Source organism: Amblyomma mixtum, chromosome 7 (assembly GCF_055824585.1).
Source record: "Amblyomma mixtum isolate Tamu chromosome 7, ASM5582458v1, whole genome shotgun sequence".
Lineage (NCBI taxonomy): Eukaryota > Metazoa > Arthropoda > Arachnida > Ixodida > Ixodidae > Amblyomma > Amblyomma mixtum.
Genome location: NC_143018.1, coordinates 38,218,566 through 38,244,970, shown reverse-complemented (window position 1 = coordinate 38,244,970; position 26,405 = coordinate 38,218,566). Strand labels below are relative to the sequence as shown.

The 26,405-nt window shown below is 48.0% G+C and overlaps 1 protein-coding gene across 4 annotated transcripts in view; it reads right to left on the bottom strand.

Moving 5' to 3' along the window:
* ArfGAP1 (ADP-ribosylation factor GTPase-activating protein 1) overlaps positions 1-26,405 on the bottom strand; it is a 56,574-nt gene that overhangs the window by 21,376 nt on the left and 8,793 nt on the right. For 2 of the 4 annotated variants that reach the window (XM_089552286.1, XM_089552290.1), the window contains exons 5-12: positions 25,445-25,626; positions 22,387-22,470; positions 21,025-21,087; positions 20,046-20,160; positions 18,782-18,838; positions 18,144-18,209; positions 16,719-16,778; positions 13,361-13,503 (exon numbers count right to left, since the gene is read on the bottom strand). In XM_089552286.1, coding sequence (XP_089408412.1) covers positions 13,361-13,503; positions 16,719-16,778; positions 18,144-18,209; positions 18,782-18,838; positions 20,046-20,160; positions 21,025-21,087; positions 22,387-22,470; positions 25,445-25,626 — 770 coding nt within the window. The remainder of the gene's footprint in view (positions 1-13,360; positions 13,504-16,718; positions 16,779-18,143; positions 18,210-18,781; positions 18,839-20,045; positions 20,161-21,024; positions 21,088-22,386; positions 22,471-25,444; positions 25,627-26,405) is intronic. The other 2 variants (XM_089552287.1, XM_089552288.1) reach the window with 2 other exon arrangements.

Sequence of the window (26,405 nt, the reverse complement as noted above, 5' to 3'; positions counted from 1 at the left end):
TTTCTTGGATGTTAACGCCAAGAGTAAAACTAGGTAGAAAACAGAAAAAAAACTGTGCTTGTCACACATAATTATGGAGAAAAAATTTCTCAAACTGTGTTCCCTCTTATACTGCTCAAGACTGTATATGCTGCCTAGCAGCTGAAGCGACGGCCCCTGAGCCCATAAGATACAGCGGAGAACAGAACTTTCAGCCGCCAGTCAGCAAACGTCGTACCCTAGATTTTCTTCAAGACCTTGTCGATGCGTTTATAGCGCCCGGTGACGCTATAAAGCGCTGGCGCTGAGATCGGCGTTCCCGCGATAGAAGTAAATAAAGATGGACAGCGCGTGCTCGGAGCGCACGCCCGGCACGGGCTGTCCATCTTCGTATAGCGTCACCGGGCGCTGTGCGTTCTTTAGACCTGTTCCTGTCTCTAAACACGGGCGAGATGCTCGTGTGAAACAGACTGTACTGAAACAGCGACGTTACAATGAAACGTATCTGGGACTGTTGCGCATCGATATCAGGTCAGCAGCAGTCGCCTGCGTGAAAAAAAGACACGCACCTCAAGAGGATGGTTTCGACCACCTAGAATGCTTGCAGACATGCGCCTCATTCGAAGCAAGCCGACATTTATTTTCTTCTGAGCGGAAACGCCGGCCGTCAGAATTCAGGATACGAACCTCCGGCCTACGGGCGACCAAACGAAGTATTCTTTTTCCAGAGCCGACTGCGGGACGTAGCTTACAGAGGACCACAACCGATGAAACGATAGAGCCAAGAAAGAATTATTTTTTTTCCTTGCAAGTGAGCATTCCTATCGGACAAGCTGACCAAACAGCTGTTCACAAATAGAGCCTCGCGTGCGAAGACTGTCGGCACAAAATACACGGGACAGATAATCATCGGCAGGCTTATGGCGAACAAAACCGTTTAGAGAGAAAACGGTTAAGAGCGGAGTTTTCATTATACAAGAGTCGGCAATCGCGCACCACCGCCGACAAAGTTCTAAGCTTCCTTAAAGCTGCGGATTCTGTTTTAGCATAAACCGCAAACATGGGTAAAACAAGAGGTTCACACCATTTATAAAATATTCCTGGACTCTAAGCAAATATACTGTTCACGTTCTGGAAAGAAGTTTCGGTCGTTCCAAACAACTGGCCCAGTCTACCCTCTTTCTAAAGCAAGATGTCGCCGAATTCCAGTCCAGGCCACAGAATCTAGAAGTTGCGGCCTCCGCGGGGAAAATGTCTTCTGCGACCAGACTCCTCACATATAAAGTGCACTTCGCCCCAGGAATGGACCGTTCCTTTTATACGGGCACCTCCAGATAGCACTCTACCAGCCCCTAACGACAAAGATTATTTGTGGACACAAGGCAGTTCGCGACTACCGCTTCAGAGAAGCCGCCCATTCCGTCAATGGCCGGGCCCGGCACCATAAGCCGAAGGTGCTTCATCGCGCACATCGCGGAGTCGGGGGCGTCCGTGCGCCATTGTTGGGTACCATTATTCCTACAGCCCAGTGGTCTCGAGAAGACTATTTAGGCCGTGGTCTCTAACCCGCTAGAGCGCGGGGGTCGCTGCCGTCTGCTCCCAATGGTTTGCCGTAGACACATCAGTGTATGCATATGTGCATGCGGCCGTTGCGGGCGATGCAGACGACACGGCGCACACGGGAAGCAGACGTGACGCACGCACACACACACCGCCGTCTGCGGCAAACCGTCGTCTGCAGCCCGGAAGGACGTGCAGACGACGTCGCCATCTACGGCTAGGCCTAACACGGCGGCGACGGAAGACAAATTCTATTGTTACTCGCGTCGTTGCCGCCGCCTCGTAGTGACGCATACGCGGGGGCCCGAGGCTACGTCCACCGTATACGCTATTATTAACTCGGCGCACAAACAGAAAACAAAAGACGGACGGAGTCGAAGGGTCTTCTCCGACGGCCTCCGGACGGGCCCGCTGAAGCGACGGACGTACTACATACGCAGCGAAGGAAAGCTTCCACGGGGAAACCAAACCACCGCACGGTATACATATAGGGGAAAAGCGCGCCCGTACGTTATATTCGCCGCGAAATTCGGCCGGCGAAGACGGAGGAGGGGGTGAGGAACAAAATGAGAAAGAGCTAAAAGACAGATGCGCGGTATAACGGACGCCGGAGCCCGCGAATAGTAAGACGAATGGGGCCGCCACTATACATCTTTTCCCGGCAAAACGGAAGAAAGAAAAAAAAAAGCTCTCGCGCGCACACACATAAAAACCAGGCAAGCAAAACAGAACCGCAGAAAGACGGAAAAACGATCCGACGAGAAACCGAAACCAAAGGCGAAGAAGGACCCCCGCCGCACGACGCTTATGTACAGGCATGGATGCAGACGCGGCATACATTTTTCTTGATTTCGCGAAGCTCGGACTCTGCTTTCCTCACTGATCACGCGATGCAACATCAAAAGACAGAGAGGAAAAAAAAAAAAGAACAGCAGCGGGTGGAATAAGAGAACAAAGAAGTAAACTACATATCCCGCGCGACGTTTCCTCCACGACTGACCGCTTAGAAGCGGTTCTGCTCGCAGTTCGACGAAACACACGGGCATACATGTGCACGAAACGGCGAAACAAAGAGCCGTTGCGCAAATGGCCGTCGTCTAAACGCTACACGCAAACATTTCTCGCACCCTATAAGCCGTTCGCATTCGAGGCATAAGCCGTTCGCGAGCGCCACGAACACGATTAGCTTTGGCTCGAGCACAGGCGTTTCATCACGGCGGCTGTTATGACCCGGTCTTCGAACCAATAGTCTTTCACCACGCTTGTGACGCAATGCGGCGGTCTCCTGCATACAGTCGGCCTGTATTTTCTCGTTTGCTTTTTCCTGTTCAAACGGAGTCCAACAACGAAGTCAACAAGTGAAGCAGGAACAAAAGACGGCGCATTTGTTTTGACGCCTGCCTACTGTGCAAATAAAAACAAACGCGTGGCATGATGAAGCGCTCCCGCCTTTCACAACATGGCTGGGAAGCACGCCATACACTCCTGAACCCCCCCCACCCTCTCCCCCCCTTCCTACTACAAACACACAACGCTTATCTTGAGCTTTCCGACGGGACTAAACACCGACAACAGTGGACAATGTCCAATCTGTGTACCCGCATGTAAGTCGCACTAAAAGCCAGACGTTAAGTGTCCCCAATGTGATGCCATAATGCCTTCTGCCAAATACCATGTCGCGTTCCGAGAATAGGCCACTATGAATAGGCGGCTTCTAATCGCTCCGTGCACCCTGCCGGCGAGACAAAGCTAACTGATCACGTGGGTCGTGAAACTCCCCACCATAGAGTTTCTTACTATTACCTAGAGGGAAAGCTGGCAGCCCGTCTATGGGAGTTTGCATGGAGACCCCACGTGACCACCTCAGCCACCATGGGCGCTCAAAGCATCATGGGGCGGTGAGCTACTTGTTGCGGAACTGCAACTTTTGGCCAAAAAATAATAAAAAAATAAAGCTGTTTCATAGCTACAAACGTCCTAACATTCAATATCTTGTCTAATGATTGCAACAACCGAGCAGAAAAGCATTTAAGTGCAAAGTTTGCCTAAAATAAGAGATGACTAGCTTTCCTATTGGCCAAGTGATGAACACTAAAAAAACTAATATTTCGTAATTAACAGGCGCACTTTTAAAAGTAAATATTTTTTCAAAAAAAATTTTGTTGTTTAGATACTTTAAGAGGTTTTTTAATGGCATTTCGGAAGAGTAAAACCTTTTATTGGCATCGTGTGTCGTCGCGTTTTCACTACTATGGCTTTTGCACACTGAGTTCGCGCGAAAGTCGTCTGCGCACACACAAACTACGTTTTCGGAATGAAACGCCTTAGTACTGCCACTCTGTGTTCCCGAAAAACTAAGACTGTGCCGCAACAAGTAGCTCACCGCCCCATGATGCTTTGGGCGTCCATGTTGGCTGAAGTGCAGCGCCGCCAGCTTTCCCTCTAGGTAGTAGTAAGAAACTCTATGCTCCCCACAGAGCCCATGTGTCAAAATATGCCACTCTGCTCGGTTCAAAACTCTGTCGTTTGCCGATTGTCCCGCCACTGCGCGGCATTCAGACTAACTACTCGGGGCTGGTCGTGACATGTTAATCGCGGAGATCCCAGATGATCCCTCGGCTCATAGACGGCACCACCATCGCTATCCCCCCCCCCCCCCCCCCCTCTAATACATGGGCACAAGTCCTGTCCAGATTTTGACTGGGAGCTTCCTAACTATTAGTACGGTTAAAGAATCAGCGGCAAGCAGCTGCGTCGTGTCACGCGCCGTAAGCACGCACTGGAAACTATAACGAACGCATGGAGCGTGTGGTTGTCTGTGTATTCGCACGTGTTTGTGAACAGAAGGCCAACACGAATACGCCAATACAGTTCTCCAAACGTTACGCGCTGAGGAGCAGATGTAAAACCACATTCGCCTCGCCTATCTGCGCGTGCGGGCAGCTTGCGCATTCAATTGACCGCGGGCGTTCCGAGAATCTGTTCAAAAAGAAATTGAGGTGGCCACTATATACGAGCACTGCAGCTGCTCCAGTCTAACTCCTCGCCGCGCGTGCAGCGTTTATATTTTTTACCTACATTCTCTTGGTCAGGCTACCAATGGCTTATGCATATAGTATTTCAACGAGTCTCCTTCCCAACCGCAAATGTCTGTCACCCGAAGAACGCGCTGTGTAAATCACAGCGATATAGCCTCGCTTGCCGATGGCATTAGAAAGCAACGAAGAAACACACAAAACAGACCGCGTTCAGTGCTGTACGCACAATATATGCGCGAACCCGAAGTAGGCTTCACACTAGGACCCCACAATGGACACTCGGAGACTATTTATTTTTGCAGAGCCCCGCCGCGGAGGCTCAGGGGTTACGGCGCTCGGCTGTTGACCCGAAAGACGCGGGTTCGCTCCCGGCCGCGGCGGCCGAACTTCGATGAAGGCGAAATTCTAGAGGCTGTGCGATGTCAGTGCACGTTAAAGAACCCCAGGTGGTCGAAATGTCCGGGGCCCTGCACTACGGCGTCCCTCGTAGCCCGAGTTGCTTTGGGACGTTAGACCCCAATAAACCTAATCCAATAAACCTATTTTTGCAGCGCATTTTTAATTTTTTTTTCGTCCACGCAGTTGACTGAAACAACTGAATTTCGGATTTTCCCGTTTCGTGGTCTCAGACGGGACGATTTCTATGGGCAACCTCGCGTGACGCCACGAGCCGCACGTCCCGGTCGATATTCGCTCTGCGTTCACGAAGGCAAAAAAAAAATAGAAAAAAATTGCAGCTTGCTGCTGGTCATTTCAGATTAATATAACGAGCGAAACTGCCAATTGCAGTCTAGCGAGCCGACGCGCACGCGAAAAGTTTCGTGACAGTATCCGTGACGTCACACTTTGGTCGAAACCCAGTATCGGTTTCCTGGTTCTTGCGTTTTGATAACTGTGTTCCCCAATATAATGAATCACTTTATCGAAGCTAAAAGGCAGGGAGGCCCAATAAATATAATGTGATAGTGAACTCAAGATGTTCAGAAAATCCTCAGGAGTTGCCTTGCAAGCTTTCCCTTCGAGGGACACTAAAATGAAATACGCTTACTGCTCTACGTTTGCAAGCGACCTCAGTGGACCACTATTTAACGTTTCGGTTTGGTTTATGGGGGTTTAACGTCCCAAAGCGACTCAGACCATGAGAGACGCCATAGTGCAGGGCTCCGGAAATTTCGACCACCTTGGGCTCTTTAACGTGCACCGACATCGCGGGCCTCTAGAATTTCACCTCCACAGAAATTCGACCGCCGCGGCCGGGATCGAACCCGCGTCTTCCGGGTCACTCCGAGACCCAGCTACAAGGCTCGGCGACGACGACAACGTCCCCGCGACGCATTTTCCCCGGGGACGACTTTGCACCGCGCTCGGCGGCGTCTGCGGGGAGCACGAGGTTGCTTATGTTCCTAGGCGGTCAGGGCTTCGATACTATGAACCGCGCCATAGAAGCGCGTGACTGCTTTCGTTTAGCGACCGGGGATGAGACAACACGCTTTTCGAATGTAATACGTTTCCTCTGCGCGGTCGGGGCCGCGTGCTTAGCTGGAAAACGTTCGGTGACGCCCGGTATAAACTGTAGAGTTATGCTGCACTTTTGTGTCCCCCGGTCGGCGAGTCCAGTTTCGCACTCACCTAACTAAAGTGGGGATACAATTTAAGTCTGCAGTGAAACTCCACTCGTGCACATTCAGGACAACTTAACAGAATTCCTCCAGGACAAGAAAGTAGTTAGTCGTTAAAACCTTCCTTGCTGCCTCCAAACAACAAGCTAATCACGATAAACAGTATAAGCTGTAAAATTTTGATACTTCTGGCTTGTTTAATACAGTCATAGATTATAAAGCTGATTTCTCTCACTGTTGTGACTGGAGAGCGGAGCAATACAGAGCGCGGCCGACCGCGGCCCATTGTTACTAACTGGAGATTTTTTTACGTTGTATCCTACGATAGAAAGCAAATATCCTTCATTGAAAACGACGCTCTTATGCAAGTGAAGTGCTGAACGTGAAAGCAGGCTACGGCGCCATTCGCTTCCAAACGGTGATCACGGAGTCCTTCCCAATCTTGACGTCACGATGGTCACGATTTAAAATCGAGAGGTGGAGGGGAATTTTGAAACTCTGAAATTAATTTTCCTCGGCAAAGAGAAAAGCGCCGAACCAGACAGAAAAAGACACAGAATTGGTTTTAACTGAGAAGCACGTTAGATGGAGTTTGTCCACTTACCGCTTGGCTATCCAATTCCCTCGTACTGAATCTGTCTCCTGCACATTACGTTCCGACGAGCGTCCACCAATGACAATGATCGCTGACGATAATGGATTAGTGATCGTCTAATTAGTCTATAATGAGGCTCAGAACGAACACTTCCGCTGTTACCAGTTTGGTTTAGTTTATGGGGGTTTAGCGTCACAAAGCGACTCAGGCTATGAGATACGCCGTAGTGAGGGGCTCCGGAAACTTCCGACCATCTGGAGTTCTTTAATGTGAAATGGCAGGGTACAGTACACGGGCCTCTAGAATTACGCCTCCATCGAAAAGCGACCGCCGCGGCCGGGATCGATCCCGCGTTTTCGGGACAGCAGACGAGTGCCATAACCACTGAGCTACCGCGGCGGCTATTTCCACTGCTACCCCTTCTCTTTAATCAGCGTATCATCGTCGGATAGTCATGGATTTAATGTTTACAGAGAAATAACACCCGTCCAGGTGCATTTCTTCCATTCATCAGGAGCCCTTAAATACATTCTGCCTCAAAATGTTTCCGCGAAATTAGATTCCATTCCAGCGCCCTTCAACTGAAGGCCAAAGGCTTGCGAACCTGCTAACCATCACGCCGTGCGCCAAGCAAAGGAATGCGCAGCCACTTTCCGCACGGGTCACACTCTCTCCAGACGCCCGATGCATCCGGCGCGCTGCTCGTTCCAGGCAATTAACTAACAGGAACAGGCCGAACGCAGGGAGGGGGGGGGGGGGGGGGGGGGGGGCAAGGTAACATACGCATGGAGATCTCTGGTCTCACGCACACGCATAACTACACCCGGGTAACATACAAGTATACACGGCGGGAGGATCGGGCGGGGGACGGCGCCTCAGCACGCGACGCGCCGAGGGTCGACGGTTTGGTTATTGCCGTCGCCGCCGGCCATACCTTCCTCCACTTTGGGCGCCAAAGATCGGCGGCTGCGTGTTTTCAGCCCGGGCCCCCGTTTCTTCCGCGTCGGAAAATAAACAGCGAAGACACATTCCGCGTGTGCGCTCTCCTCGACACCGTATGTCCAATGGCACCGAAAAACCTTTTGCGCATGTGCTGTTGGCGGCATACGGTAACGCCTTGCGAAAACCTAACAGAGACGTTTAGCGCCGCGCGATCCGCTTCCACGCCGCCGCCAGCGCGCATACGCCGATTGGTTTCGACGCGGCAGGAGTGCGCACAGCTGGCCGGCCATCTGGCGCCATTAGGGCGGACTGCGCATGCGCGGTGGCTCCCCGAGGAATCTGACCACGGTAGCGGCCGTGGATCATGCTAAATCTCTCTGTTAGAGAGGTTATAGCATAGCGTTTATCGTCAGCGCTAACCGTGGCCGCCAGCCGACAATGCGTATGAGCGGTTGGAGCCCCGATTCCGTGAAGCGCATATGCGCTTGCACGCACGCGAAGCCTTCTTCGTATGCGCACATATCACCCCGATGGGCCTGGTGCGGGCGCACACATGCCGCCGTGCGAGCGTAGGTGTGCTCATGTACACAAAAGCTATCTTAATAGAGAGATATGGCATAGCGCGATCCACTTCCGCGGAGCACCACTGCGCACGCGCTGATTGGTAACGACGTAGCAGGTGTGCACGCAGCTGACGGGTACGTGGTGCCATCTGGCGCCTTCAGGGCAAACTGCGCACGCGCAGTGGCGCCTCGAGGAAGCGGATCACGCTATGCTATAACTCTCTAATGGAGACCTTTGGCATAGCGCGTACCGCTACCGTCATTGCGGTACAGTCATAGCGGCGCGGTATCGCTACCATACCGTGCCGTCACTGAACATGACCAGAACGTCTTGCAGGCGCCAGATGGCGCCAATGTGCTGCCGCGCCGGCACCAATCAGCGCGCGTGCACTGCCGGAGTGCAGTACACGCTACGCTAAGAGTGTCTAATGACTGCTAAAACTACTTCACATTTAACGCGGCTCTGCACGGTCGCCAAGATCGTCTTGCCATGGGTGCACTGAGCGCACCCGTCTCAAACATGTGCAGTCCAGGCGACGCGGCGGTTGTTCAGTGCGAGGGTATTGGACTGCAAGTTTTTCATGCAGGAACTGATTGCTGACCGAAACACATTGCAAGAATATGGTGGAAATTAAGACCCCACGCTCTTTGGCAGAATAAAACGTAATGTCACTGACTAAAAAAGGAGTAGGTAACCTGTAAACCTGACGCTGTATATATGGTAGTGATACCTAGTTGCAAACCTTATGTATGGTTTGCAACTATCCCCTAGCAAGTGCAATGTGTAAGGTGTCTTTAGAATCCATTATGCCAGTTTGCTTCTTGTGTTACTTCCGCGCTAATTATATACCTTCCTTCATCCGAGAAATTAATAAATTCACGTTCTACAGCGTCACTTTGGTACTACTAGTGCTCCCCACAAAGTAAAAACACTAAAAATATAATTCGCGAGCCATAAAAGCCAGCTAAAGTATAACTAAATTACTGGCGAACACAAAGTGAACAAGGAAGGGAAAACCTCAGGGTGCTTGCCAGTGTTTCAACAAGTCCACTTGTCGAAATGCAAAGAAGCACCCTGAGGTTTGCCCTTCCTTGTTCACTTTGCGATTACCAAGAAACAACTGCCCAACCTCTCTCTACCATAAATTACTGGAGGCACTTTCAGGCCATGGGATGTGGCAAAAGGAAAGGGATGATTCAAAAAGCACCCTCTGCTTACGCAGTTCATCGCTTTAAGCCATCTCAGCATCTGTCAATTTTTTAAAATCGAATTTTATCAGCCATAAATGCATCTTTTCTGAAATGTAAACATGCGCGACATGCGAGATAATTTAGCGTTTCGAAGTCAAGGTATAGTAAAAATGAGTTTTAAAGGAACACCGTGAGCAACTCTATGCAAATATTGTTGTCAGTAAGAATTGATTGCATCGCTCGTTTAACACGTTCACTGCGGCAGCGATTTTCGGGGGCCTAATTTCTGTACATCGTGGCCAACCAGTGGGCCACCCTTTGATTTTCTAGAGTGCAGTGTGACCTACCAGTGAGCTTCCGGAGAGATCAACTTACTGGAACCGACTACAGATGGCAGTAGCAGGCTGCCATGTGCGTTTTTCCCAGGCTCTTTGAAAAATCTGAGCAGTATGATTCGTTCAGAGCACCATTCAGGATTCATGCCGCACAGAATGAATGCACGACGTGACACACTGGTGACCCACAGTACAGTGAACATGTTTACAGGCCAGATACTGCGTCTGGTCTGCACATGCCTGTTAAAGGGACTATGCAATGAATTAACAGTCAGTTGTAAATGCTTAGAAATCATGCTAAGAAGCATTCACACCAAGCATGAGTCTTCGGAACTGAGCCAGTAATTGATTATGAATTTTTAAAAACCGCGTTTTTTAAAATTCACGGGCCGATTGGTGTCTTCGTCGTGACCGACTTCGAAACCAAAATCGGGAAAATAGACGTCACTAGTCCCGTGACGTCGGCAGGCCACCATACGCTGTCATTCACTGGTGCCACGGCAGCCACGGCGTCACGGGCACGCTTCTGGTAGCCGTAAAAATCATCTGCTCGAGCCACCGCGCGACCCCCTCGGGCAAGCGCGAGCCAGGGCATTGCCTTCGCGCATATGTTTTCAATTTACCTCTGCCGCCTCTTTCTGTCGGGAGTTCGGGAGCCACTCGCATTGCCTTTGTCGCAGTGACAAGCGAAGAAATCCGACGTCAGCGAATGACGTATTCATGGGCAGGGCCCAGTCCCAACGCTGTTTTCTTTATTTTTTCTTGGTGCTCCGCGTGTATGAGTTGAGGGGGGAGAGGAGGAGCGTGATTTTTAATCGTCTATATCTTCGTTGTTATTGATGCTAGCTCGAAAATTCTTGTGCTGGAGTGACGAGTGATGGAATGCCTATCTCGTCTGCTTTACGTAACCGCAATTAATTTACTGCATACTCCCTTTAAGAAGTGAACTGGAAAGAGAAGACTGGCCAGTGTGGGTGCTCACAGAACCCACTTTGAGAACCCGTTGTGTACAGCGCTATCACCTCCATGTGACAATATATCCTCATGCCTTACTATCAGCACCAAACAAGATAATCAAGTGAAAACTTCACACGAAAAACTTACTTAGTGGATACGTCTACCTGTGTACTGCAATAAAGCAGACAAACAAGTGCAAGAGATTTTTTTTAAAATCAGAGCGCCCGATGAAAATACAAGCAGAACAAACACAATGTGACAGGGTTGAACGTCTGTGCTGAAACTGCAAAAATTACACAGCAAATAAGTTGGCAACAAATACTAATGCTGCTTCTACATGTAAAAATGCTTGTATCAATATATGTGCACACTCATTGCTGCCTGTAGCATCACGGAGGCTCCAGTGACACGCACACTGCTGGCACTGCGGCTACCCAATGCCCCCTTCAATACTGCTGTGCCCATCCCAGTGGTGTACCACTGCGGGCTGCAAGCCCACACTCCACCAGCGATGCGTCTACAATACATTTCATGAAGGGTTCTGTGCCCTAAAGAATGCTACGAAGCACGCCAGCCTTGGTATATGTAAATCGCTGAAGCTTCAAACGCTCTCTTTCTTCTATGATGTCATGTATGCAGGTTGAAATTTAAGTAGAATGTAACACACGCCAAGAAATTTACTTTCACGCTATGTCACGTAATGTTCTGAACTCAGCGAGAGCGTGCTGTGCAACTTTTTGTGCTTAGCGTGGCATTTGCAAACGGCATCTCTGCTAGAATCAAGGCTGATCAGCCTCGCCTCCCATTCCCAGCTTCCACCGTGCTTTCCCTCGCCCACTCCCTGCCAGGAGAGCCGAGTGTGCCGGTGCTACAAGTTCCCCTCCCTGTTTCTACCAGTACCTGTGTGGGACGAGGTTATGCGTTGCCAGTAGCCGAAGCTGCCCCATAAACAACAGCTTCTTGCTGCAAGGCCAAAACTGACCCAAAAACAAACTGATGACCACTACGGCTTGCTTGCAGAAACGAATGAAGGTGCTTGGCGTTTGATGCAACATGTGATTTGATTTCGTGGCTTCTGAGAAAAGCATTCATGCAATAATTGCTTCACGACTACCCGAAAACCATTGCATGCAACAGTTTTGTAGAAAAAAAAAACACCCAGGATCTTCGCCTTTCCTTAGAGAAAAGAAATCACAGCGACAACTGCAGCGCACACCCTCCCTTTTGCAATTCATTATTTCGCTTTCTTGCCACTGACTGGCCCCATCATTTACAACAGAGCCTTTGAACGACACTGCTTATATGGCTGTCAGTCATGATGTCACATGTCGCATCTGTCAGTAACCGGAGGGCAAGATAATGAATTGGGGAAAAGAAATGCTATAAAATACACCTCCTGGGTGACTGGCTGCCAAAACAGAATCTACTAAGTGCTAGCTTGAAGGGGTAAAAAAAAAAAAATGTACAGCCTCTTTCAAAAGTTTCAGCTCAGAGGGTTCGTACATGAGCCACACCGTGCATCTAGTAATGTATCCTCAGTGGCCCAAATCTCCCGAAGGTCAGTAGATTTTGGTCTTTGCGACTTCATTTTCTTGAAAGACGTAAACATGTTAAACAGACCATAAAATCTCTAAAACATGAAGCAAGCTTTTGCTGTCAAAAAAGGACAAGTTCTCGCTCAACTCACTGTTCGGTAAATGGTGGCTGAAGTTGCTTATTCGCAATTAAAACCAGCATAATTAACTTTTTTCCTTTTCAAACCATAATAGGGTCAAGCTACCATTAATGTTGATACTCTCTTGTTTCCCATACATAATCTCTTCGTAAATAGCAAAGGCAGCAAAAACAAATAGAGCTTTGTCAGTCAAGCCAATGCAGTTGGAAAAAGAAGGGGGTCAGTCCGTGAATTTTGCTTGCAGATGTACAGCCTTTGTCAAAAGTTTGGAGCCCAGGGGGTTTGCTTCTGAGTCTCACTGTGTGGTTCGTGATGCTCTCCAGCGCTCCAGATTTTCTCTGGGTAAGAAGATTTCTGGTTCTGCCTCCTTCAATGGGTAGGGCTTCCCAGAATACTTCAGGAGTCGCATTGCAAGGCTAAGAAGTAAACCCCCTGGGCTCTAAACTTTTGACAAAGACTGTACATTTCTTGTTGCCCTTGTGACTGTACTGCTCTCTTCATGCTCCAATGTATTTTTTAGACGTTGCTGATGTTTAGAATTGCATCTCTCGTTTGTACCTGCTTCTTTTAATACCACTTGTATCACTTGGTTTGATACTTGCATGTCATTTCTGGTTTGCTTCACGTTCAACAAATCTTTCCTTTAATTCCTTGATGCCAGCTTTTCCGCAGTCACATGCTGTCTGACTTGTAGGCAGTGGGGGGAGGCAGTCAGACTGCTTTTTCAGTTGTTTACCTCGCTTTCACCACTGCAGACTGGTAATCAAGCACTCCCAAAAAAGAAAGGGGGAGGCAACACAAAACAATGAAAAGCAGCCGCAGTTCCCCCCAACCGTGCACAACTCAGCGGGGAAATGCAGACTCTGCAAATGATCGCAAGGAACGTAGAGGGGGGCCAATACGAACCTGTCCCGTGACGACGGAGAAGAGGTGGCAAAGAGGAGCGAGGATTTCTCGTTGGGGGCGCCCTCGGCAGTCTCCAGCGTGGTGGCCTTCTGGGCGAACAGTGTCGAAAGGTCCTGCACTCCGCGCCGGCTCACATCCACCACCTGTTACACAACCCCACGCAGGCCAGGAGGGGAAACAAAAAAAGCAAAGAGGCAGCAAAGGAGCTTGCAGTTAGCAACAGGAGAAGGCACTGTAGGTGACCCTCTTTCCCAATGCGAGCTCAATTTCGTGCCACGTGACTGCAAGCTAATCGGCACAGGTGCTACATAGGGACAGAATGCAGCCAATGTTCAGATATAAACCAGAGTAATGAATGCTGTGAGCTCCGCAAGGCTTATTAAGGTGTATGTGAACGTATGACTTACGACAGCATGGTTTTAAGCAAACCATACTTCTGCAGGTACTGTACAAATGTGTCAGCAAAGCCCTTCACATTATCACCAATGCTAACTTTTGCCACTAGTTTAGCAGTGTTTACACTCAGATAACAAAATACTAAATATGCGCCAGCCTTGCAAACAGTTCGGCTTCCAGCGCATTTAGACAGATGTAAAAGGTGGCGCAAAGATTTCATGCAGCTGCAAGAGTGAACTGTTCACAACATTTTTTTCCCCCAACGATCATTTGTGAGAGGAATAACTGGAGTCAGGCGTTAGTTTCACAGTCACAGAGAGACATTATATTTAGCTTGATAGAGTTCCCCACGGCATGTCAAGCATGTTTGAAGAAGCCACACGTTTACCGGCTTTTGGAACACGTAAAAGATGAGGAGGTAGCTTTAGGTGTCAGCCACCTCAGAGCTATCCCAAAACGTGAAGATGCAGTGTCCACATCAGCGGACACTGCACCTGGTACATGAGGAATTTGATAGTTTGATAAACGCGCTTTCTTCTTGCAGAACAAAGGCACTGCAGTAGTCTGTTACTGTGGGCTTACCTATACCATGCGCAGGCTCTACCCATATCCCCGCTTTAAACGCTCTAAAAGGCATATTTTGCACAATGCTAATATCTGTTCTGGCTACGATGCTGCCAAAAATGAAGTTACGAAACATTAAAATTATGCTCTTTGTGAAATGCGAACAGCAGAGAATGGAACACACACGCACGAACACCACACTGACAGCAAACAGGCGTTGACATATAACTCTGCCAGTCTGGCAATGTTTGTGAGAAACTAAAGGTATTTAAAGGGACACTGAGGAGAGCTCTATTAATATTTTTTTTATAGCAAAATCCGATAGTTCGGGATTTCATGGCTTTGTTGCCACTTGGCCGGCAGCGAAAGATGCATTTATTTCTGAGAAATTTGGATTCGAAGTTGAAAAAGTTTTTCCCGCCGCTCAGATTCAAACTTGGGATTCTCCTATGACGACACAGGACTAAGTGACGTGAAACATGACGTAACGCAGACTCCGTGATTTCTAGCAGCCATCAGCGCGCACCAGCAGCAGCCGAAAAGAAAGCTACTGCCGGCCGCACGTTGAAGGCATCTATCGGCTATTGAGGCCGTCGCTACCGTCGCTTCGTTTACGTTTGCCCCGGCGTTTTTCCAGCGTTAGGATGGATCCCGTTCTCAAAGTCGTCAACGAAGTTCTCGCAAACAGACACCTTTCGCATACCGTGTACCTTGATACCGTTAGCGGAATACCGGGAGCCCGCCTAGCCAGTGAGTAGGCGCTGATTGGTCCCTATGCTGCAGGCCCTCGCGTAGCTGCCGGGTACGTGGCGCCATCTGGCGACGACAAGGAGATTTGCGCATGCATTTGCTGCGCCTCAGTGATTCGTGGTTTCTCGTGTCCTAGTGTTGCTAGAACTGTTGGTTCTAGCAACACTGTTTTGTCCTATGACGTCATGAAGCTTGTACTTGCGAGTTTGGCCTGTGGCGGCGATACCTGTATTTTGGTTCTTGCTCTTTTCTACGTTACAAGACCTTTGTTGTCAGTATGAATGGCATTTTTGTAATCAGGAGCTGGTATTCTGTCGATGCAAGTCAACTTCAATTTCTCCTCAGTGTCCCTTTAAGTTGAAATTCTGCTTCCTCCGGCCAACAAAACATCACAGTTCCTTTTAAACATAAGTCCTCTGAACAATGAAGTCAACACCGACCCACAGACGTCCTAGACTCTGCACAGTACACACGTGTCATTCGTTCTCCTTACTTTCCCTACCCTTTTATCCCGTCCCTCACAGTAGGGATAAGATTTGGAAACACTCCAGAGAAACCCACAGAGACACCAAGTGTGCTTTCCCTTTCCTCAAAACTTCCCTCTTTATCTATCAAGAGCAAAAAATTCTGATTCCATTTCTTGGTGTGTATCTAATGAATGCCTACTCTACTACAACTCCTAGTTTTGAACAATTTTAAATAAAAAATATACATAGATCCCATCAAAAGTCGCACAGGAACTATCAAATAAGAGAGTTCTACGAATTGCGTGTGTATGAATTAAAAGGGCACCGAGAGGTAGATAGATTGAATTTACACGCTTTCTCTCTTAAAGGTGCACTGAAGAGAAATCTGAACTCGTCTTATTGCTGCGGGAACTCAATCTACAAGTTCCGAGCATTCTTAGAAACTTCGATTTATTGCCCTGTGTGGCTGATTTTCCTAATTAAATCGAATTAACGTCCAACACCCGCCTTTTTTTTTAATTCTCCCTCGTACGGTGGGCGGAGTCGACCAACGCGTGGAGTGTCTTTCAGCCAGTCCCGCGGCGGCTTGCCGCTCTGCCATCGGCGGAGTAATAAATACGTAGTAGTCCGTAGAAGCAAATAGTCCGCGCATATTTTTATTTCTGCGGGCTTATTTTGCGGCTATATTATCTTCGAATGGAACTATTTGTTCACGGAAACCTAAGAAACAAAATAAAGCGAAAGCAAAGCCTCCACGGAACTGGCTGCAAGGCACTCCACGCGTTGGTCGACTCCGCCCACCGTACGAGGGAGAATTCGAAAAAAAAAAAGGCGGGAGTCGGACGTTAATTCGATTTAATTAGGAAAATCAGCCACACAGGGCAATAAATCGAAGTTTCTAAGAATGCTCAGAACGTGTAGATCGAGTTCCCGTGGCAAAAAGATGAGTTCAGATTCCTCTTCAGTGCACCTTTAACGTCAGTGTGCGGCCCACGAGCGTTTGGCCTTAGGACTGCATGCAGGAAAAGCCCGCAACACAATTTGCAAAACAGCACAACAACGCAGAACAGCCCACACAAGTGCAGATTGACGTGGCAAGTGCACAAATACGGATGAGACTATGGTGCCGCTTTCAAATGAAGATCTCCAAACAGCGAATGCCTCGCAACAAGCAAACCCACCTTGGTGCTGATGGTGGTGACCTGGGTCTGCAGTTCCCCAATGAGCGTGCCGTCTTTCACCTGATGTGTGTGCACACGGGCATGCACCAATTCACACACCGCATGCAGACACCACCCGTTGCATGGTGGGGAAAAGGGTGTCCAGGGGGAGGGGCAGGAACCAAACATAAAAATGAAAAGAAAGGGGGGAAAAAAAGACCATGGGTCGGAAACCAAAATTAAAATTAAGAAAACTGTGGTGTCAGGCTGATGCATCAAGTCACCGAGCAGGAGCTCAGAAATAAAACGTAAGAGCAGCCCATAAGAGACTGCCTTGCACATCGTTTCAGTTTCTTCAAGTGTGCTGCTCTCATGCATTCGCAGTCCAACTGCGAAGACCGGAAGCTGTTGCTTTTTGCAGCTTCCACCCCGCCGACAAAAGGCTGTGAGACTGAGTACAAGAACCGAGGCAGTGGGTAACTACAAGTGCAGCACGCTGCCTTCGCCCATGAGCTTTCAGTTGCCTGAAATTCACATCCGATATCAACACCCGCTTTGCAGCCACCCAACTATAGTCGTATACAAGTCGAGAAAAAAGCGGCTTTTGCCCGTCAAGGGACCCCCTTCCGGCCAATGGCGTCGGCAGATTCTCATGAACCTCCTAGCTTAACAATGCAGGGAGTCACTGATGAAACGGGATAGTCCCTTCCCTGCATTACCACGTCACTCTCTGCACTGTCACGCTACTCACGCTGGCAGGCGCATGAGAATCTGCAAACACCATTGGCTGGGAAGGGGTCCTTTGATGAAAAAAAGAAAAGCCGGTTTTTCCTCGACTTTTATGTGACTATAGCAATAGCATTTTATCCTGCCATTTGCATGCAACCACAACCTGACAGTGCCCCCTGGTGCAGCTCAGAACAAAGAGGCCGACGACTGCACCTGTTCGAAGGGGAATCGATAATGTGTTGAAATAATGCGGAGTTCAAACTACAGAGGGTGGCAGTGTAATTGCTCCAGGCAAGCAAAGAGAGGCCTACGAGGAATCTCAGCGAGCGAAGCCTAGGGATACAACAGAATGAAAAGCAATCACAACTTCGTAGCAATCATTATCTTCATGGCCACAGCTACTACATCAATCTGCGAAGTGACATATATCCAATGTTCCCGAGGGCAGAAACATACTACCCATTCTGGACTTGCTCAGTTTCAACTCATATCTGTAGACGGGGGGAATCAGTGCACCTGACTCTAGGACTCAAAGCACACATGTGTCATGTGCGGGATGCCCAGTAATCAAAACAACACAAGTAACAGAATATGTGCACTGGACATGCCAATAAAAATACACTGGCCAAAGAGAAAAAGATAATGCGGCTACAACAATGGCAGTGGTGGCACTAGAAGGGATAATGGAAATCAAAGACGGATGTTCCTTGCACTGACCTTTTCGCTGACAGCCCCCGATATCTCGGCAGCCTTCTGAGCAGCTATGCTGCCAATCTTCACAGCCTGCAATTGAAAAAACGCATCACCGTCGCAGTCAGCCCAGTGTTAGTGACCTGGCCAAAGGCACGTCTTGGAACCAAATTATACTACAAAAAATAAGGGTGAACAGCAGCAACAGCCTTACAGTTCAACAATGATTCCTGTTTGATGCTTTATTTGCGAGATGGCTGCATAGGCATGCTAGTACATGTGATGATGCTGTTTTGCAGCTGCTTCTCATAGAACCGGAAATATTGCTGTTTTCTGTGAACAATTTCTGAAACAAGTAACAGGTCACCCTTTCCGCAGACACCAAGCACACTGCTGCTAACAAAATTGGACAATGCACTCATTCCCACCACTCAATATGTTTCAGGCATTACGTAGACTCCATCTTTCTTCTGACTTCTTGCTTTCAGTACAGCAAGCAGTTGTTACTACAAGGAATATTCTGCAGTACGAAAACAATTAACGTAAATAAATGCCACGAAATATGCAAATTTACGAAGAAGATTAGCCCACTCACACATGCGCCAAGCATGCAAGCCCCACCCGAACCACCTAGTAAGGCTCAAAATGGGTTGGGTAACACTCACGTTTTCAGATGCCTTCGATGCCACCTTTGTTGCCCCCGCTGCAAATGTGGCAAACCCCTGAAAGAAAAAGGAAGTGTCAAATCCCAACTAAGCAGGTTTTGCTAAACCTCCTCTCATAAGAAGTTTCTTAAGCAAAAAAAAAAAAAAGCGGAGTGACAGAAGAAAAGAAAATCTTTTTCAGGATTGAAACACTACAAGAAAATAACTGCCCAGCTCTCAGCCTAATCTTGGTCATTTGTGCAAATCCTATGTCATGTTTCCGAACACACAGAGGCTCGCCATACCTATCAGCGCTAAAAAGCTGCCAAAACTCAAAAGCTCTTACATATAGCTCGACTAAGCCAAAGCGGAGCCCAGAAAAACAGTAAAACACAACTAGTCTTTAGGAACAAGTACTTCACCTGACAACCGCATGCTTGCTCTTCATTAGGTGCTGATGTGTATGTGTCCAGACAATAAACACCAACATGCTACTCTGCAGTGCAAGTGACATATGCGCAATCACACTATTAAAGCTCTCCCCACTTTTTGCGTCTCAATGCATCTCATGTTGTGCTTGCAATGACATGTTGCGATTTTGCAGCATGCATATCCTTGCCCAATATCCTAGCTCCTCATACCTTCCTTTCCTTTTCCTTTTCTTAATTACACCCCTTTTTCTCTCCCCCACGCAGAGTTGCCAATCGAAACGACCTTCCGGGTAACGTCCCCATCTTACCACTTCCTCCCTCCCTCTCCTGCTGCATTTCAACTGTGCATTGCTGCTCGAGAGCAACACTTTTCTACTCTGCTTGCACCAGCACACGATCATCATCATCAGCCTGACTACGCCCACTGCAGGGCAAAGGCCTCTCCCATGCCTCTGCAATTAACCCTGTCCTTTGCCAGTTGCGGCCACCGTATCCCCGCAAACTTCTTAATCTCATCCGCGCACCTAACTTTCTGCCGCCCCCTGCTAAGTTTGCCTTCTCTTGAAATCCACTGTTACCCTTAAGGCCTAGCGGTTATCTTGTCTTTGCATTACATGCCCTGCCCAAGGCCATTTCTTCCTCTTGATTTCAACTAGGATGTCATTAACCCGCGTTTGTTCCTTCACCCACTCCGGCCGCTTCCAACCTCCTAACGTTACACCTATCATTTTTATTTCTATAGCTCGCTGCATTGTCCTTAACTTAAGCTGAACCCTCTTTGTTAGCCTCCAAGTTTCTGCCCCATAGGTGAGTACCGGTACCAGCACATGATACTCAATAGCGAAGGCACTCACCGAGCTAAAGGAAGACCAGGCCCCGTCAAAAAACTCCTGCGACTGGCTCCGTGGTGGCCCCGAGACCGTGTTGCCGAACCCACTGTAGCGCCCACCCTGGCTGGGTGGCACATCGCTGCACACAAGGGGTTGAACACTAAGTTGTCACTTCCTTCCAACATTTCCAATGAAACTCCACTATGCTACATTTCACAGTCATCAACATGCAATAACACAGAGCAATCAAGTCCCGCTGTTCTCAACTGACTCAACTCCTCAGTATTGCATTTCTGTGGAGAAGCTGAGCAGCCTGGCTTCTCACAACTAGCTTATCGTTTGCTCCGTGCACAAAGCCAGCTTCTCAGCTGTAGAGTTTGCAAACGAATTATCAAATTCATCTTGCATGCCACAGTGTCAGAAATATAACGTCAAGTGTCATGTAAGCCACGATTCATGGGCCCACGTAATGACCAGGCACCTGTGACACACACCACAGCCAACTTTTTAATCGTTCAAAAATTTCTAATGCTCTGCATTCCATTAATCACTCATGATTCAAAAGGCTGCCTCCAAGCCAAGAACTATCTTTTCCTGCCATGCTTCAGCACTAAATTCTCTTGCATTCTGTGATGTCCAGATAATCAAACTCTTCAGTACTAAATATTAATCTGTCAGAGAGTTGAAAAGCATGTCCACACAGATGCTTGATATTTACGCTGCTTTTCAACTTCATCAAGTTACAGTCCAGCTAAAATTAACGAAAACCTGTTGATCCAGAGTGACTTCCGATCAACTGACTATATAATGCATCCTTGAGTACCGAGAGATTTGCTGAAGGCAAGCAAGCAAAGGGGTTGAATGTACAAGCACAGATGTATAACAAAATAGCAAGAAGGGTGAGTTCGCAGGTATCTACGATAAAACGGCAGTGCATGAAGGCACATACACAAGAAGTGGAGTAGAGCACAGAAACCACCAGCGCAGGGTGTCATCCACCCACCTTATGCCTGTCATTTTGGGCCTTTTTTCGTTTTCTTTTACATCCTGAAGGTCTAGGTTCTCACTAAGTTTGTGAAGAAAGGGTTAAAAGAAGAGAAGAGGATTCAACCAACACAAACTAAGAGTAGAGGCACTCCTTATAATTGAGAGTCTCAGTCGCTAGAGTGCTGAAAGATAAAGAGTGGACCATATCGCCCGCCCAGCACACCTTAAGTCCGGTGATCAATACTGGTTTTGGAAACACAGATTACGAAAGAAGTCAGGAACCAAATGCATCTCCCAGCGTACTTGGCAGCAGAACAGGCACCCAAGAAAAAAAAAGAAAAGAAAGACACTGGAAGTATCTTTCCACAGTTTCCAACTTTCCAACTGCAAACTCCCTGCTTCCAGTGTGCCTGCCGTGTCAAACAAAGCACCTGCTATTATCTAGTGCTTGCAAGCTGCTTCCACATTTCATGAAAAATCCACACAGTCCCTTGTTTCTCTTTCAAACATAAGATGCACTGCCGTTCTCTGGTCCATGCGGACGATCTCGTCCGCCTGCTCACTACTGGCGATGCTGCGATGGGGGCTGCTGACTTGTCCCCCACCCTGCAGTGCTGTGCAAACTAAGCCCACCTTTTCCACATCTTAAAGGTGCACTGAAGAGGAATCTGAACTCGCCTTTTTGCCGCGGGAACTCAATCTGCACGTTCCGAGCATTCTTAGAAACTGCGACTTATTGCCCTGTGTGGCTGATTTCTCTAATTAAATCGAATTAACGTCCATCTCCCGCCTTTATTTTTGAATTCTCCCTCGTACGGTGGGCGGAGTCGACCAACGGTTGGAGTGCCTTTCAGCCAGCTCCGTGAAGGCTTTGCTTTCGCTTTTTTAGGTTTCCGTGAATAAATAGTTTCATTCGCAGATATTATAGCCGCTAAATAAGCCCGCAGAAATAAAAATACGCGCGGACTATTTGCTTCTGCGGACTACTACGTATTACTCCGCCGATGGTAGAGCGGCAAGCCGCCACGGGACTGGGTGAAAGGCACTCCGCGCGTTGGTCGACTCCACCCACCGTACGAGGAAGAATTAAAAAAAAAAAAGGCGGGAGCGGGGCGTTAATTCGACTTAATTAGGGAAATCGGCCGCACAGGGCAATAAATCGCAGTTTCTAAGAATGCTCGGAGAGCGTAGACTGAGTTCCCGCGGCAAAAAGACGAGTTCAGATTCCTCTTCAGTGCACGTTTAAATCACCGACATTGCATTTCCTCTCCAGCAACTGTGTATGTACATTACATTATGTGAAAAAGAGAGAGAAAATGAGACATCCAAACCATCATTAACATGCAACTTTAGAAAACACAATGTGGGCTGCACTCACTCTGGCCGCATGGCATTCTGTGCCTGCACCCGGGAGAAGAAGTCGTCCCTGTGCGATGCCACCTGCTCCGAGCTGAAGTTGTAGCTGCGCAAGAGACAAAAAATTCAGGGGGGCACTTTGACGACCTTGAGTGCGGTGAGGCAAAAGCCTTAAGCGTGGTGTTACTGCTTGCGTCACCGATGTGTGGTTAAGATGTTAAGCTTCGCCTCTCAGAGCTGAACGCGACAGCGTCTTGCAACGCTGCCAGGGAGTCCACAGAACGCCATCACCCATTCGGCTGTACGCCTTGCTCGTCGGTAAGCTGGTTTTTGAGGAATGGAAACGTGTCTGCCTCGCATATCTCGGTGGACACCTGTACCTCGCCGTAACGGGAAGGGAGGAAGACGGGGGGTGAACGAAGACGCCGCATTAGCTAGATGCGTCTTTGTTCACTCCAAACCATCGAGCTGGCACGGCGGAGTGGTTAGCGTGCTCGTCTCGCACTCCGGAGACCCTGGTTCAATTCCCCAGCTCCACCAATTTCCTACTCAGTGTTATTTATTTATCTGGTCTGACTAGAAAGGTTAATTAGCCTAACTGGTTAATTAAGCAATTAACTAAGGTCCCACTTACTTGGAGCATCCCTATACGATCCCTTTAATTGGTTGCATGGTTACCAGCCAAAGTACAAGTGGCCCCGTTTGAGAAATTCGTGCACTGTGACGTCACAACCATTTTGACCAATTGAAACAAGGTAAGCATAGCTACGGCGGCCACCTGAGCTCTCGCTTTGGCTGTCGGAGTGTTGCTTTCGCAACAAAAGAGCAAAGGAGTAAAACAAAAGAGCAAAGGAGTCGAACAAAAGAGCAAAGGAGTCGAACAAAAGAGCAAAGGAGTCGAGGGCAGCACACAAAAGCAGCCATAAAACACGGTGCCACACCGAGTGACCAGACATATACTACCCTCAATTAATCCCCTGAAGGTTTACACTTCCGATGATTCCTGCGCACTGCTCTGGAAACTTGCGAAAGCTACGAGGCACTTTCTTCCTCCGTAAAGGAGCTTTTCTCTATCAAGCTATTCGTACATTTTCACTCTCAAACCAGTAAAACTCTCATAAAGCTAATAACGCCATTCATGACATCACAGCCTCTACTAAAGATCATTTTTATCTCATTTATCATTACGAAATGAATGTTTGGAGTAAAACAGGAAAACAGCCCAACAAAAGCTGAGAAAAACTGCTCCAGATAACGGCCAAACTGACAAAAAATGCGATGTGGCAAACACTTCAGGGCGTCAACAGATACAGTGAAAACCACTTACAACATTACTCATTATTACAATATATCGGATATAGCAATGATCTGTTGTGGCACAGTCAGCTTTACCTTATGCTCTATGGTAAAATAAACGCTTACAACAATGCTGTGATAGCACATTATCATTTGTAACAATTAAACCTTAAGTCTGAGCTGTCGGCAGAACTGTCATTACAGGATGCCATGTGCACGTCTCTGTCCTGATACGCCGGGCCCGCGCCAATCCATCGTAAAATGCAGGCCATCGCATAAACGGGGGACGCATAATTGGGTTCCACTGTATGCCAAATTTCAGCATTAAATCTCATACACTTTTTTTTTGTACAAATTTTTTCTCCTCTACATCATGTGAAAAGCCTGCAGACTCAACGAAATGTTGCAGAATACTGGTTCAACGTTCAGTGCATTTCTGAATGCATGCTATGCGTGATGACAATATTGGGCCAATTACTTGTGCCGATTGGGCCAATGTTGTGATCACATGTAGTGGAGAAAAATGCCGATTTTTCCAGCATTTCCCCGATATGCAGTGCCACAGCTGTTCACGAAACAATTTCTTTAGATTACTTCCCAGTGGATTTCAGTACTCAAACTTTGGGACAGCATAGAAAACTAGGCATACAAGCGGATACAGTGATTTAAAAGAAAAGAACGATTTCCTGGCCGTTTTTCGTGTTTTGAAAGCCGCGTTTTCCGTTTAACTCTTTCCCTACCATGGGGAAAATGACCATTTTCTGAAGGTTTCAGTAAATTTTTTTTCTGTAAAAACTATTGCATTCAATATTGATTGCAATACCCAAAAACAGAGGTGAATAAAGGTGCTTTCTATCAATATATGTTTAAACAAGAAATTCCATGTTGCAACAAAAAACTTTATTTGCTAAAAATGAGATTTTAGAAAAAAATTCAACAAAATTTGCAAAAACACGCTTGCATTTAAAAAGAAAAAAATGTTAAAAATTTTCTGAAATATGCAAAATGTTTGTTACTCTATTGGCCACTCTCTGCAAAAAAAATCATTTCTATCTTGAATAGTATTGTTGCTACAAAACAATAACTGGAAACCCTTAGTTGTGCATCGAGTGCGGCCGCCTGTGTTTCAGGCTGGTTTCCATCATCACTGATGTGAAAACTGAATGATCTTCAGCACCTTGCAACATTTTCAGGCTCGTTGTTGCACAGGACGTTGATTAAATCACTCGCAGACGAAACGGAGTCCTGAGATTTGCTATGTCTTAGAGCGCGTGCCACGCATGCAGAGGCTGCCAAGCGACTTTGATAGTACCACATCTTCGGAGTGCGTTCAAAAAATGCCGTTTTGTAGGGGCAAAAAAATCTATACCACAAACAAAACTTCTGTTCTCCGGCTACAAGCCAGATGCGCATCGTGCCTGTCAGCAACGCGGAAGGCTCCGAAGTCGAGCGGCGAAGGTGTCATCTGCGGGCAACATGGCGGGCAATGAGCGCAGGTCCGCGTCTTCATTTCTTCGCAGCGCGTTAGAAAGTGCCCCCTCACGGGACAAAAGAAAACTACATCGGAAACAAAACTTTAGCTCCTGGCCTACAAACTACAACTACAGCGCGGTCATTAGCAACGCAGAAGGGTCTGAAATCAGGGCATGAAATGATCATTAGCGGGCTAACGATGCTCAATGGGCGCGGTAGGGAAAGAGTTAAACACCTCTGTCATTGCGAGAAAGAACCGATTTGTAGACATAAGAGAAGTACTCCTTCCCACTGGTCCTGAGGTGCTTCACCTTTGATAGCCGCCGCTCCAATCCTCCGGCCGGCTGCCCGAGTCGTCAAAGCGGGACGTGGCGTAGCTCTGCTGCTGCTTTAGGTCGGGTCCCGAGCTGCTCTTGGGGAAGGTGCGCGTCACGTGGTGCCGGCCAGACGAGGTTTCGGCTGACCACGTCTTGCCCTGGGCCTCTGTTGCAATCTGCACACACCAGGGGTCAAATATTTGTTACATTCCAGAGTGTCCTTACATTTTTCTTATTTCTGGATCAACGCATGTCTCTACACGTTTTGCTCAAATCTTATTTCAAATTCTCGAGTTCGCAAGTAAAGTTTTGCTGTAAAACATGAAATGCTTTCATAACTCATTACAGCTGAACGCTTATATACTGAACTCGAAGGGGGTCGCAAAATAGATCGATATATTGAAAATTTGATATGTAAAAATGGCAATAGATAACCTTACCTATAACCCAGAAGAAATAAATACACTGCACTCCCACTGGTGATGCACTTTGTGGTGGCATGCCACTCGCTGCAGTGCTGGCAGCAAATTACTTACTAAACGTTGCTAGGGCTAACCTGCTTCCCACTGGACGGTCTTTTGGAACTAGCCACTGCCTCTCAAAAGGTGTGTATTCCTGCTACTAGCACATTATAAATGAAATACCCTAAGAACCCACGTATAATACGAGGTTTTTTTCCCATAATTAGCGTCCTAAATTTCCGCCTCATACTATATCTGCGGATCCGAACAAAACTTTTCGAAGTTGCTCGAAGTTTTGGTTTTGTTTTTGCGGCGTGGCTGTGGCTTGGCTTCGTTACTCTCGACAAACGACGTCATGACGTCGTTTCTTTGTTGATCCGTTGGGTGCGCCGGGGAGTCGCAGTGTGCCGTGTGCCTGTTGACAACGCACGTGCTCGCATGTAAGGCACGCTTCGTGAAGTGGATATCGTTTTGGGGAGCACGATGTCAGGGTC